The sequence below is a fragment of the Thalassophryne amazonica genome, chromosome 1 (assembly GCF_902500255.1).
Source record: "Thalassophryne amazonica chromosome 1, fThaAma1.1, whole genome shotgun sequence".
NCBI classification, from domain to species: Eukaryota; Metazoa; Chordata; class Actinopteri; order Batrachoidiformes; family Batrachoididae; genus Thalassophryne; species Thalassophryne amazonica.
The window spans coordinates 155,160,906-155,176,365 of NC_047103.1; the positions used below are offsets into that span (position 1 = coordinate 155,160,906).

Here is a 15,460-nt window from a genome sequence, read left to right on the forward strand (position 1 = left end):
TTTTTTTTATTATTTATTTGTATGTTACTGCTGTAAATAAGTATTTGAACACCTACCAACCAGCAAGAATTCTGGCTCTCACAGACCTGTTAATTTTTTTAAGAAGCCCTCTTATTCTGCACTCTTTACCTGTATTAACTGCACCTGTTTGAACTTGTTACCTGTATAAAAGACACCTGTTCACACACTCAATCAATCACACTCAAACCTGACCACCATAGCCAAGACCAAAGAGCTGTCTAAGGACACCAGGGACAAAACTGTAGACCTGCACAAGGCTGGGATGGACTACAGGACAACAGGCAAGCAGCTTGGTAGAAGACAACAACTGTTATAATTATTTATTAGAAAGTGGAAGAAACACAAGATGACTGTCAGTCTCCCTCGGTCTGGGATTCCATGCAAGATCTCACTTTGTGGGGTAAGGATGATTCTGAGAAAGCTCAGAACTACACAGGAGGACCTGGTCAATGACTTGAAGAGAGCTGGGACCACAGTCACAAAGATTACATTAGTAACACATGATGCTGAGATGGTTTAAAATCCTGCAGGGCAGCAAGGTCCCCCTGCTCAAGCCAGCACATGTCCAGGCCCGTTTGAAGTTCACCAGTGACCATCTGGATGATCCAGAGGAGGCATGGGAGAAGGTCATGTGGTCAGATGAGACCAGAATAGAGCTTTTTGGAATCAACTCCACTTACCATGTTTAGAGGATGAGAACAACCCCAAGAAAACCATCCCAACCGTGAAGCATGAGGGTGGAAACATCATACTCTGGGGGTGCTCTTCTGCAAAGGGGACAGGACGACTGCACCGTATTGAAGGGAGGATGGATGGGGTCGTGTATTGCGAGATTTTGGCAAACAACCTCCTTCCCTAAGTAAAAGCATTAAAGATGGGTCATGGCTGGGTCTTCCAGCATGGCAATGACCCCAAACACACAGCCAGGGCAACTAAGGAGGGGCTCCGTAAGAAGCATTTCAAGGTCCTGGAGTGGCCTGACCAGTCTCCAGACCTGAACTCAATAAAAAATCTTTGGAGGGAGCTGAAACTCCAAATCTGGCTGATCTAGAGAAGATGTGTATGGAGGAGTGGACCAAAATCCCTGCTGCAGTGTGTGAAAACTTGGTCAAGAACTACAGAAAACATTTGACCTCTGTAACTGCAAACAAAGGCTACTGTACCAAATATTAACACTGATTTTCACAGGTGTTCAAATACTTATTTGCAGCAGTAACATACAAATAAATTATTTTAAAAAATCATACATTGTGATTCACGGATTTTTTTTTTTTTTAGATTATGTCTCTCACAGTGAACATGCACCTAAGATGAAAATTTCAGACGCCTCCATGATTTCTAAGTGGGAGAACTTGCAAAATCGCAGGGTGTTTAAATACTTATTTTCCTCACTGTATTTGTCTTTATACTTTCAGAAAAAATCTGTTAAACTATAATTTTTTGGAGATTTTACTTCAAACACAATGCATAAAAGTACAGAAAATTGGTACCACTATCGGTTCCCAGGTACTGGGCATCGATACCGTATTGGTTCAAATGTGAAAGGTACCCATCCCTACACATGAATACTGGTTTTGTTCATTGCCATTGCTGACCTCTGTTTCGCGGAATTGCACAGGGCCTTACTGGTAGCATCCATCATATTGCCAGCTTTGCTGTGATCACGTTCAGCCTGAAAGCGCAGGAACAAGCCAAGCTCGTTCTCCTCCTGGGACAAACCTGACAGTAAAACCTCTGAGGTTATAATCTGCATTCTGTCCACAGTGGAACCTGCCTCAAATTCTGCAAACATTTTTGAAGTTGTGTCACAGTGATATGTCTTACGTGTAATCCTTTGCTGGTACTTCTCGATCACCTTCAGAAGCTCTGTGCAGGTGGTCTGAACAGAACGGAAGAACTGCAGAAACAAACAAACCACATGTGAAAATAAAGTTTCTCAGGTGACTGTTGATTAAATTTGATATTACTTATTGTCTTGATCTTCAAGAATTTACTCAGTGACAAAGATGTTGGCATCACAGCACCTTTTATTACTCTTCTTCTTCTTTCAGCTGCTCCTGTTAGGAGTCACCACAGCAGATCAATCGTTTCCATCTCACCCTGTCCTCTTTCTCTGTCACACCATCCACCTGCATGTCCTCCCTAATCACATCCATAAACCTTATCTTTGGCCTCCGTCTTCTCCTTCTGCCCTGGTGGCTCCATCTTCAGCATCATTCTCCCCATGTACCCTGGGTCCCTCAACCATCTCAATCTTACCTCTCTGACTTGGTCTCCAAACTGTCCCACCTGAGCTGTCCCTCTGATATGTTCATTCCTAATCATGTCCATTCTCGTCACTCCCAAAGAGAATTGCAACATCTTCAGCTCTGCCTCCTGTCTTTTTGTTAGTGCCACCGTCTCTAAGCCCTACAACATAGTTGGTCTCACTACCGTCTTGTAAACTTTCCCCTTCACTCTTGCAGATATTCTTCGGTCACAAATCACTCCTGCCACCTTTCTCTGCCCACTCCACCCTACCTGCACTCTCTTCTTCACCTCTCTACCACACTCCCAAGTATTTAAACTAGTCTACTTTCACCACTTCTACGCCTTGTAACCGCACTATTCCACTGGGCTCCACCTCATTCAAACACATGTATTTGGTCTTGCTCCTACTGACGTTCATTCCCCTACTCTCCAAAGCATATCTGCACCTTTCTAGGTTAGACTCAACCTGCTCTCTACTCTCACTAAAGATCACAACATCCTCTGCAAACATCATAGTCCATGGAGACTCCTGTGTGATCTCATCAGTCAACCTGTCCATCACCATTGCGAAAAAGAAAGGACTCAGAGCTGATCCTTGGTGCAATCCCACCTCCACCTTGAATGAGTCTGTCATTCCTACTGCGCATCTCACCGTGGTCACACTATCCTTGTACATATCCTGCACTACCCTCACATACTTCTATGCCACTCCAGGCCTCCTCATACAATTCCACAGCTCTTCTCTTGGCACCCTGTTATAAGCTTTCTCTAAATCCACAAACACACAATGTAACTCCTTCTGGCCTTCTCTATACTTCTCCAACAGTATTCTCAGAGCAAACATTGCATCTGTAGTGCTCTTTCTCAGCATGAAACCATATTGCTGCTCACAGACCTGTTATCTAAGCCTAGGTCCTACTACTCTTTCCCATAACTTCATGCTGTTGCTGATTAACTTTATGCCTCTGTAGTTACTGCAGCTCTACACATCACCCTTGTTCTTAAAAATAGGAACCAGCACACTTAATCTCTATTCCTCAGGCATCCTCTCACTTTCCAAGATTTTATTAAACAATCTGTTTAGAAACTCCACTGCCATCTCTCCTAGACATTTCTATGCCTCCTCTTCATAGCTGCCGTCACTTTATCCTTAATAATCCCTTGCACTTCCTGATTTTTTTACTTTCACTTTTGAAAGTGCTTCTTACCCTGTGTGCTGCTATACAATGCTGCTGGAACCTGAATTTCCCTGAGGGAGTCTTCCCAAGGGATCAATAAAGTTCTATCTAATCTAATGTTTCTTATGGGACAGACAAGGGTTGTGCCCGGAAGTACAATTATGCTTTCATTTTGCCCCTTTAGCGCCCACCCTCAAACGAGCCTATCCCCAACTTCATTGAGCAGGGGCATAAAAAGTGGCAGGTAAATTATTTCTCCATTTCTTCTTTTGACGTTTCTGGGACAACCTCCACTACAATGCTGGTAAACTGTCAATGAATGAAAACCTGTTTGTTCTGACATGTGAAGAAAAGACGGCATCTTGTGCCTTCTACCTGCAAACAAGCAGACTTGAAACAGCACATGAAGGATTGTTAGTTACTGATTAACTACAGAATAAACTGCCACTGCCTCCTTTGTCTGTCACAGTGTCCAAACACGCTACACTTGGCCAAACAGTCCTCTGCCCCAGCACACTGCTGTTCTTGTTTGTTTGAGGCTACTTTGTTTAAAAATAAAGGGAACTAGAAGCACTCAGAGAGTGCAAACCTCCGCCAAGGCCATGGGGGTCACTGATGCCATAACATCTACACGCCGTGGAATCACTGAACCTAAAAAGTCTAACATTGATGTTTGCTCAGTAGTTAAAAAGTTTCATCTGCTGTGACTGGATAGCATGTATCCTTAGCGCTCGGCATCACAGTTTATTGCAACTTGCACCTTTCCCAGAAGCTACTGTCATCTGAGCACTGATATTGATATTGCATGTGCTTATAGACAAAAACAAAAAAGAGACAAAATTCAATTTATTATTCAACTAAACTCCAAATATATGAATTTTTTAACATTTATGAAACACTTCTCTAAACAAGGCCATAAGGTCACTGACCCTAAAGAGATTCCCTCCTTGGCACAGTGATGTATTTATTTTTGTCTCTTTCTCTAAAATTGTATATAATAATCATTAGATTATTAATATATAAACAAAAATAAATTTAAGAAATATTATAATTTGAAAACAAATGCACCCGAACGTGATGACAGCTGCAACTGCTTAATGCTAACTTTTAACATTGAAAATGCCATAGACATGCTAACGCGTTAGCATCGGGATCACCACTATAATTTAATCACTTGTTCCTCTTGTCATTTCCAACCACTCCACAAAATTCCAACAAAAATAAATTTAAGAAATATTACAATTTGAAAACAAATGCACCCGAACGTGATGACAGCTGCAATTGCTTAATGCTAACTTTTAACATTGAAAATGCCATAGACATGCTAACGCGTTAGCATCGAGATCCGGATCGTGATCCGGATCACCACTAAAATTTAATCACTTGTTCCTCTTGTCATTTCCAACCACTCCACAAAATTTCATCAAAATTCTTCAAAACTTTTTGAATTATCCTGCTGACAGACAGACAAACAAACAAACGCGACCGAAAACATAACCTGCTTGGCGGAGGTAATTACTGGGATGTGCAACACTTACTGATCCATCAAGATCACATTTATCTAACACCAAGTGCTGTACACGAGTCACAGAAATATGCCACGGAGGGGTCAGAAGCAGAGAAGCATTCACAACTGTTTTTGTCAGCTACAAAAAGTTATAGATATCCTTCCGTCCGATTACAGAAACACAACTGATCATTTTATTCATCAAGACTAAAGCATCAATGCAAGAACTGGACATAAGATACACAAAATGATAAAATACACACAATGCCTCATTCATGGATCCACCGGGAGTGTGGATCCAAAACAGATTAAAAATAGCTCACAAACAACTGTTTGGTTTCAAATTTGTATAATGCAGAAACAAAATCTAATGTTTCAAGTAGCTCACAGGTCACGCAGGAAGACAAGCTGTAAGTCAGTTCAAAATGCACTCAGGCAATGTGATTAAAAACCTGATAAGATCAGGTTAACTCAGAGGCTGTCGTGAGGCAGCAGCCACTGTGGTTTTATTGCTGCAGAGAAGGTTAATAATCATGATGAAACTGTGAGCCGACTGAGAGAAATGACGTCTGCTGGTCTGTTCAAAAGCTGCTGTGTCTCCTACCTCCCACTTTCCTAGCTTTATTCCCGCTTTGTCATCAAGGATGAAGAAAAAAGGACCAAAGAGACCTGATTTGGTTCCAGAATGAACAAAGGACTCACAGTTTGTTCTGAGCAGCTCTCTGAAACATGACCACGTACCCAATCTGTCATGACTAAACATCACTGAGGGTTCGCCAAGCCAAACTGTCTGTTCTCTTTTGTCGCATTGATGGGAAAAGAGCCAAGACTAAGAAGCAGAGGAACATACTGTGCCATGTCAGTGCAATTTCTAATACAACAATGCAATGAGATAATCTGTGCAACTGATGCAGGGACATTTGAGCACTTGACTCTTGCACTGAGAACTTTTTAATGTAATTATAAACTCTTTCTACACCAATATAATACTTTACATAATTACGAGTGTCTGTGTCAATCGATCATATTGAAGCAATGACATCAGAATATATCCACTCATAATTTCACACCTAAAATCTGCATAAGCATCAAAACCTGTGAATCTCATAAAACAGGTTTACTGTAAAAGTGCTCACACAACACCACTGATTAGCTGGGGAGATGGGATGCTTTCCTCTCCTAAATAATCATCTTTGGATTTTCCCAAAAATTTGGAGATCATAGCAGTTTTCTTCCATTCTGAATCAAAATAAACTGTCAGTTTTCCACAAAGCTACAACTGCTCGTCCCTAAATTATTTTTTGTTTGTAAGTTTTGTTTTTAGAATATATGTGACGTGTAATGAAGCACCTTTGGACAATTGGTGATTATTACTGATTTGCTACTATAGGTTTTTGTTTCTTATCACTTGATTCCTCAGAAAAAGACCAAGGATGAAATTTCCCAACATTTATATTAAAAAGATGAAAACAGCGCGGCACCCAGGGGGGCATCCGGAAAAGATGCCCGAGCCACCTCAACTGGCTCCTTTCGACGTGGAGGAGCAGCGGCTCGACTCCGAGCTCCTCCCGAGTGACGAGGACCAGACTCATTAAAACATTATATTAAAGGACCAGACCTTTCCAGGTAATAAAACTCTGAAACGCTTGTAGGTTTGTAGCTCAATCAGACTAATGAAAGAATGAATCAGCATAATGTTCATGTAAAAAAAAAGTATTCACTATCAAAAAGTAAAGGGTAGTCAAACAAAATAATTGTTTATTTTTTAATGCTTAACACAACCAGAAATGATTTCACTCACTCACTCATATTCGCTTATCCAGGATCGGGTTGCGGGGGCAACAGCTCCAGCAGGGAAGCCCAAATTTTCCTTTCCCAGGCCACATTAACCACCTCCTGACTAGGGGAGACCGAGGCGTTCCCAGACCAGTGTGGAGATATAATCCCTCCACCTAGCCCTGGGTCTTTCCCAGGGTCTCCTTCCAGCTGGACATGCCCGGAACAGTTCCCTAGGGGGGCACTCAGGGGGCATCCTTACCACGACCTCAGCTGCCTCCTTTCAAAGCAAAGGAGCAGTGGGTGTACTCCAGGCTCCTCACAGATGGCCAAGCTTCTCACCCTACCTCTAAGGCAGACACCAGCCACCCTTCTGAGGAAACACATTTCGACTGCTTGTACCCGCAATCTAGTTCTTTCGGTCATGACCCAACCCTCATGATCATAGGTGAGAGTAGGAACCAGTTGATTGAGAGCTTCGCCTTTTGGCTTAGCTCCATTTTGGCACAACAGTACGGTAGAGAAAAGTGTCGTGTGGTCAGGGGAGGCAGGTGAGGCTGTGCCTGACCTGTCATCATGGAAAGAAAAAAAAATGTAAAATGAAAAATAAATTAAATGGTTATATTCATCCAGTGATTCGTACTATAAAGTTATTTTTCTTTTAAATTCACCAGTCTTAGATTATTTTTATTCAAAACTGAATTTTCACATTTGCTGTTCAAATACTGAGAAGAGACGTGCGGTGAGGCAGCAGCCAGCTGTGCCTCACCTTAGATTGCCAATCACTGGGCTGACTGCTGGAATGCTGTGCAGTGAGACTCTGTCTCACTGTCTCTGTATGTCGCAATTTAAATTGTCAAACACTTTGGTTATATGAACGCTTGAGTCCATAGTTTAGCTGATGTACATAATGTAGTGTTTTTCTTGTCAACAGCTGTATGTGTGTAACATGTTTTGTGTGCTGAGCGATCATAAAACAGCTGCAAAAAGGCACTAGGTGAGGCATGCAGTTCTCCTGCCTCATGGTAGGGGGCACTAATGATCCCAGAGATTGTTCTTGCATCTGCACTCCTCAGCTGCAGAATAAGTGACGGCAAGCTACGAGAGCAGCTGTTCATTTTTTTTTTTTTCCTCTCGCCTGGACTTTAGTTTCAAAATGGAGGATTACATTTCCAAACAAACAATTGTCTAAACTTGACTTTCAATCGACGCAGGAGGTAATAATTAAAGGAAGACCAACAACAGAGCTAAAAGGTTTGCTTCAGACTACGTGACGGAAGACCTGCTCTTTTCAAATGGAGCGGGACACACGTAAAGTCTTGCTGTGTGGATGTCCAGCAAGAAACTGCCTTTTCTGCCTCCTTTTCTCAACTTGTCTGGACTCAGATGGGATACTGTGGCCTAAAGAATTTACAAAGAAGTCTCATCAAACACAAGCGGCCGGCCACTCACATTCAAAGCCAGAAAAGGCTCCAAACATAGTTGGAGCTTTCTTCCCTAACAGTGATCTCCACTGAGACAGAGAGACTTTTAAAACTGAAGGAAGATAAGGTAGATTTGTAAAAAGAAGTCATCAATGCTTTTGTTCAGAAGGAGCAGCACATGGACTTCATTTATAAGTAAAGGTAAGTCCATAATAACATTTTTTTTAATTAAATGTGCTTTTTTGTGTGCTACAGTTTGTATGTGTAAAGAATGCTGATATGAGATTTTAAACATAACCCATTAACTGCTGTCAATCAAACTGTGAATAAGCTACTCTGTGGAGTTCATATGTTTGTAAATCTGATTGTGATGGAATCAGTGCCTCACCAGCCATCAACCTCACCGCACGTCACTGGGTAGAGAAAATGCAACACCACCCCTGCTGCACCAATTCTCCAATTCTCCAGACGATCTCATGCTCCTTTGTTCCCTCATTCGTGAACAAGACCCCAAGGTACTTGAACTCCTTCACTTGGAGCAAGACCTCATTCCCTACCCAGACAAGAGAATCCATCCTTTACCTGCTGAGAAATAATGCAAAGCTTCTAAACATCAAATCATAAATGATTTGATATTTAGAATCTTTATATTATTTCTCCAGTGTCTTAGTTTCTCCCCATGCCTAAGACTTTTGCACAGTACTGTGTAATTTAACATGAAATGAAAAGACTTAAGCTTTAAAGGAGTCCATGTCCCCTCCACTACCTCGAGTTTGGCGTCCAGGTCGGCGTCTGAGGCTACTACATACTCGTCCTCTTTCTTCCCTGTGGCTTTGATCAGAACCTGCTTTGTCTTCCAGTACTTCTTCTGCATTCGAGCCATCACCGAGCTGTCCTCGCCAAGTAGAGCCCGGCCACTGCTCAGCAAGTCTCCTGCAAACCTGTGTCAAGGATAATGGTCCAACCTGTGACATAAACCACCTATGCTCTCAAATGCAGTAAAACAAATTCCATCTTTGGCCTTGGTGACCACCAGGACCCTGCAATTAGCAGTAAGGCTTCTATGCAACTCAAAAGGCCTATCTTTCTTTTATGTGATGGTCATTTCCCATGTTAAAAGAAACCTGCATGGCCCAAAATAGGAGGTTCACTGGTCCCCACCTCTCCACGAGAACACAAAACTTCAGAACTGAATATATAGCAGTTTATACAGAGTTGTAGACATTTTGCAGAATCACTCACTGACTCCATCCTATTGTTGCCCTGCTAACTGCAAGGATCATCTCTGTCTATAAAAAAAGTTCATCTCTTAATTAGTGATAATTAAATTCACACATACCCATCCATCATGAGATATCAGCCTTCGTCTGCTCTGAAAAAACACAAAACATAGAAGAATGAAAAAAATGTGTGGGCCCCAAGATAATTCTATTAAAGTGTAAACCGATGTTAATTACTGATCACTGGCAGGGAAGGAAATGGGCAACATTTCAGTGATCAACCCCATTATCAATTCTGCCTATTGATCAGATTCTTTTTTGATGCCCTCCTCAATTCCTGATCAATTTTCTGTCAGGAAAATTAATGTCTACAGAGGTTTCCAGCATAAACACAGCAGTTTTTCTGGTTGCTGGACACACAGCTTAACATCAGAATAACAACATCTGAAATTCCGACACGAGCATGCAATTTGCAACTGTCAGGAAAAACCTGGTGGCATTGATGAAAGGAAGTGATAACATTTCACACTTCTAATTCAGATGTATTAAAAAACTTGAAACCAATCCTCAAGTGGAACCAATTCTCAATTCCCATCTCTATTCACTCGCTTTTGGCAATGGAGCCAAATCAGATAAACCAGTTGCCCAGTAGGAATTTTTCCATTTATCAAGTTTAAAAAAATGTTGGTTTTATTTCCTGAATGTCAGATTTGCTGCTTTTTTCACTTTTTACATTATTATAAGCACACAACTTTGAGTTTCAGATTGTTGGTTTAATAAAACATGAGACCTGAAGACATTATTTTAGGCATATTGACATTCCCACAGTGCTTAAATAATCTGAGGTGAATCAGATTTTTATTTATTTACTCATTTATTTTTGTCAGATGGAATTTTTCTGGATGACTCGCATTCACATTTATTAAAATGTAAACTGTCTGTGATGTGACCATTTAAGCTTTGAGGCTGATCAAATCTCAGACCACAAACACAGTTTTATGTAATTACTAACGTCAGTTAACCAGGTCCGCCAATACGGATCCAGATCACCTCCAAAATTCAGTGGAGTCTTCAATGCCCTAATATCTATCTGCTGAATTGTCTCATTTATCCATTTTTTGTTATTGTTGAGTTTGTGTGCCAAATAAATTAATTTAATTCATTCATTCAAATCTGTGAAGTAGTTTTGAAGTAATCATAAAGTGAATTTTGATCCAGAATTCAGATTCAGATCTGGATCACCTCCAAAATGTAATGGAATCTTCCATGGCCTAATATGTATCCGTGGTGAAGTAGTTTTGTAATCCTTCAAAGCCTATATAAGGCTAACCGTGTGTGTGTGTTTGTGCACATGCGCTTTCAACTTAAGGGCCCAGTGAACTTAAGGGCCCAACTTAAAGGAGACCTACATTGAAAAAAATGCAGTCAGATTTTTTGAACAAAAAATGACTTACATTTACACATGAGATCCTTCTGAATGTAGTAAAGTAAATCTGCAAGCCCAGATCTGTCATTCAACAGAGAAATCTTCATTTGAAAATGACAAATTTACAGCTAACATTTAGCCCTCCGCAAATTGTCCCTCTCATCATGGACGCTGCCGAGACGTCACGGACAAGACCCTCTCCCAGCATGCATTGCACCAATTGTAATTTGCGGATTTACGTCAGTTTGCATCTGCACCTTTTTCTTGTCTTATACGGAAGGATCTACTTTTTTTAAAACTTCATATTGTCTTGCGGCACGTTTGGCGAGTACACATTTCTTTTATTTGTGCTTGAAAATTATTTTGGGGGACTTTTTCATATGCCCGTTTGATTGAGTGGTGTCGCAATGAAAATCTACTGTATTTCGCCTCCGGTACCATCACGGGATATGGAGGCGAGACCCCCAAAGAATCCCAGTCTTTAAAAATATATAAACCTCTCTCAGCGTCCATGGAGCTCTGGGGCTCCAATTGCCGAGATGTGCGGTGCTGTGGATTTTGCCGCAAGAAGTCTGTCCTTGCAGCAACAGGTGTACCGGCCACTTCGCATTAAAACAGCGAGCGTAGCAGAGGCAGAGAGCGGGAGAGGAAGAACGGCACCCACTGTCGATGTCGTTGCTGATCTGAGCACACAGAAAAGTATCTTACATTCATTGCAGCTTACTTTTCGATGTTGAAACCAGGACGTGTATAAGTAACATTACTAACAGATAAAATCAATTTCAATGCGGGATCGGACTGAAGGCGGGAGCGCGTCGTTTTGTCCCTGACGTCATGGAAATGATACGGCTGTACAAACTGTTTTCACAGAGGGCTAAATTTTAGCTGCAAATTTGTCATTTTTAAACGAAGATTTCTCCGCTGAATTACAAATTTGGGCTTACAGATTTACTTTACTGTATTCACAAGGGTCTTATAAATACATATCAGCTATTTCTTTCTGAAATCTGACCACATTTATTTCAATGCAGGTCTACTTTAAGGGCCCTCCCCCTTGGTGCTCCCAGTCACCATGCCAAGTTTGGTGTAGATTGCTTAATTACTGTGGCCGTTTACTTGCATGAGAGCATCAAAAGAGGTTGGTCCTCATACAGTGTGAAGCAGAAGCATTCAAAGTTTGTAGGGTGTACAGTGTATAAACGGCCCAGTGCATCACTTGAAAAGATGCCAGGGTAATCATCAGCAGCCTTTCCTGCTCTACGACGTTTGAATTGCTTTTCATCCCAATTGTAGTATCCAGGAACATCACAGGTCATCAGGAACATCAAGGTCTTCGCAAAGTCATCATTACAGAGTTGAAAGAATGCTGTGTGTTGCTTGAGGAGGTGAGTCCACCTGTTGATGGGCAGTCTGTTCGTTGTAGTACACTCTTGGCTTAAATTAAAGTTATTCTCTTTAGAATTTAATGCTTTAATCCATTCTCTTTATCTATTTATCTATTACACAATTCAGCTTTAATTATTATTACTAGAATTCTTAACCACATTCCAATAATTTAAAAATTTAATTACCTTTACCTTTTATTACTTTAATGTGTGTGTAATGCTTTAATCTAGTGTGTGTGTGTGTGTACGTGTGTTCGCACACGTGCCCTTTCAACACAAAGGCCCCAAAGACATCCGCCTCAGTGCCCCCAGTCACCATACCAAGTTTGGTGTTGATCACTTCATCGCTGTGGAAGTTCACCAGAACACAAATTGTGCCGCATACATACATACGTTGCCTTTATTATATATATATATATATATATATATATATGCTTTAATCTATTCTCTTTATCTATTACAGAATTCAGCTTTAATTATTATTGCTAGAATTCTTAACCAGATTCCAACCATTTCATCACATGCTATAGACTGTTTTGTGTACATGTTAATGGATATTTTAATATAACCCTCATTTGTCACAAATAATTAATTTTCTATACCCGTTTACTGTACCTGCTGAAGCGACTCAGGTCCTTTAGAGTGCAGGGGGCGCTCCTGAGGACCTTCTTTGACTCTGTACTGGCATCAGCCATTTTCTATAGAGTGGTCTGCTGGAGCAGCAGTATCACAACTGCTGAGGAGGAGACTTGACAACGTGATTAGGAAGGTCAGCTCTGTCCTGGGAAGTTCCCAGACTCAGTGCAGGAGGTGGGAGAAAGGAGGATGATGGCTAAGCTGTCATCCCTGCCAGAGAACACCTCCACCCCATGCATGACACATGACACTGACTGCACTGAAAAGCTACTTTAGCAACAGGCTGCTCCACCCAAAGCGTGTGAAGGAGCGACACTGCAGGTTCTTCCTTCCTGCTGCTGTCAGACTACACAACCATCATTGTTCCCAGGCGACCACTCAGATCAGTCAAATCATTAAAATCATTATTGTAACAATTTTTCTCTTTCTCATGTAATAATACTTGTACACAACATCACTTGAACACTTGTGCAATACAAAACATTTTTTCTTGCTTGTTAATGGTGTATTCTACTGCATGTACTGTTATTCCGCACAGAACTTGACTTCTGTGTGTTTGCTGGCATTTATTTTCTTTTACCTTACTTTGCAGTTGTTCTGTGACTATCACTTTGCTGCTGTAGCATCATAATTTTCCCAGTCGTGGGACTAATAAAGGATTATCTTATCTTATGCCAATCAAGGGTCAGAACAGGGGGCAGGGGCCTTGGGCCTATCCCAGCAGACATAGGGTGAAAGGCAGAGTACACCCTTAACAGTAGGCCAGTCTATCGCAGGGCCACATATAGACAAACAAACTCGCACATACAGTCAATTTAAAGTTACCAATTCATCTAACTTGCATGCACTTGCCAGAGGGAACCCATGTGAACACAGACAGAACATGAAAACTCCACACAGAAAGGCCCAGGTGGGAAGCGAACCCACAACTTTCTTGCTGTGAGCCAACAGTGCTAACCACTAAGCCAGCATTTGCCACTATATGAGCTTTTTAAAAACAATTATGTAGTATAATATATCCAAACTTTTGACTGTAATTGTGTATGTACACACACACACACTTCTTATTCTTCTTATTTCTGCTCTGATTAATGCACAAAACAAAAACTCCCAACACCTTCCTTGCTTTGAAAAGCTTTAGAAAAACGATTTTTACACAGCTAACCCTTACCAAAAAAATAGTACTGATAAGTATATAAAAAGTAAACTAGAAGTACACTTGAAACATACTTGCATATACTACTTTTTGGTAAGGGAAGTGCAGGCTGACACCAGAACTATGCCATGTGTGCAAGTACTTACAGGACCACGAAATCAGGTAAACAGGTGTAGGGTACAGCCAATCATACTGAGGGCTAAATAATGAGTTGGTGAGTGGATTACAGACCCAGCAATTTTGCAAACAGGAAATGTTATTGTGGTCAAGAAATCAGAAAGAGTAAGCCGAGCCGGAGGGGCTCAGGGCTGCAGAGAATGTTCAGGTTTTTAAAAATAGGCTCAAGACTTATCTTTTTAGTTTAGCTTTTAATTGTTTATTTTATTATCGTTTAAATTGTTATTGCCTTTTATTCTCTTATTCTTTTCATGTGCATGTGTGTGGCGAGCGGTGGTGTGTACGACGTAGATTTTTGTGGGTTGATGTTTTTACGTGGGTCGACAGTTCAACGGTACTGTTTTTACTTTGTGAAGCACTCTGTGTTGCATTTAATTGTATGAAAAGTGCTCTATAAATAAAGTTTGATTGATTGATTGATAAATGTCTTCTGTGTACTGTGTTCCAACAAAGAATTGTGACCTTTTCTAGTAAAAACCAGCTGAAGGGTAAATGGGTGTCACCTGCAGTTTGCTGAGCAGGCAAAAGCAATGGAAATAATTTAGTAACAAAATCTGAACGGTTTAGGGAATAAACACAAATACATTACCCCCAACATACCTATATAAATAAGCAGCTTTTGGTTGATAGCTTGTTTTATATATTTTTTGTCCCATATCCTCTCAGCTTCTGACAGATGTTTGAAAAAGCTGCTCATCCTGTTGAATTATGCAAAATGTTACTGGGACAAATCTTAACGTTATTTAAAATTGAGCTGAGAGTTGTTTCTCAGAGTTATAATAATGTTATAGACTCTTACGAGAGGAAAGCAATGAGTCAGAAGCCCGAATCAAAACGCGGCGATGCTAAAGGCTAAAAAGCTAATGTGTTTATGAACACTTGTCAGGCAGGTGTTTAGTTACAATAAACGTTATGATGCAAACACCATGAGAAAAATTAAGACTAAATTTCAGTCTAATATTTGATAAAATTCATTAAGAACGTACAAGGTGGGATAAAAACGCATCAGCTTGTGCGCTAGCGAAACTTAGCTAGCCTTAGTAACATCTACCGAGTAACCATTTAACTGAGCGACAAAACGGTTTATCATGTTTTTGTGGGATGAGTGATGTTTAATCGTGTAGCTGTACCTTAGTTTCCGTGTTGTCCAGTAGTGCGCTAGCCGCCTCGCTCCACAGACATCATCATTCCGACTCAAACAGGATATGCAAACAAGCCGTAGCGCTCCCTGACCACTAGAGGACGCTGTGGTTCAACACCAACACTAATGAATGAAAGCGCACTAGCCAATGGGAGAGTGGGCG

At 41.0% G+C, this 15,460-nt stretch overlaps 1 protein-coding gene across 6 annotated transcripts in view; it reads right to left on the reverse strand.

Annotated features, from left to right (window-relative positions):
- ical1 (islet cell autoantigen 1-like) overlaps positions 1-15,395 on the reverse strand; it is a 35,481-nt gene extending 20,086 nt beyond the window's left edge. For all 6 annotated transcript variants that reach the window (XM_034176988.1, XM_034176973.1, XM_034176981.1 and 3 more), the window contains exons 1-5: positions 15,287-15,395; positions 9,496-9,528; positions 8,923-9,097; positions 1,846-1,918; positions 1,617-1,740 (exon numbers count right to left, since the gene is read on the reverse strand). In XM_034176988.1, coding sequence (XP_034032879.1) covers positions 1,617-1,740; positions 1,846-1,918; positions 8,923-9,097; positions 9,496-9,506 — 383 coding nt within the window. In that variant the 5' untranslated portion in view covers positions 9,507-9,528; positions 15,287-15,395. The remainder of the gene's footprint in view (positions 1-1,616; positions 1,741-1,845; positions 1,919-8,922; positions 9,098-9,495; positions 9,529-15,286) is intronic.
- Between the last annotated feature and the right edge of the window lie 65 nt (positions 15,396-15,460).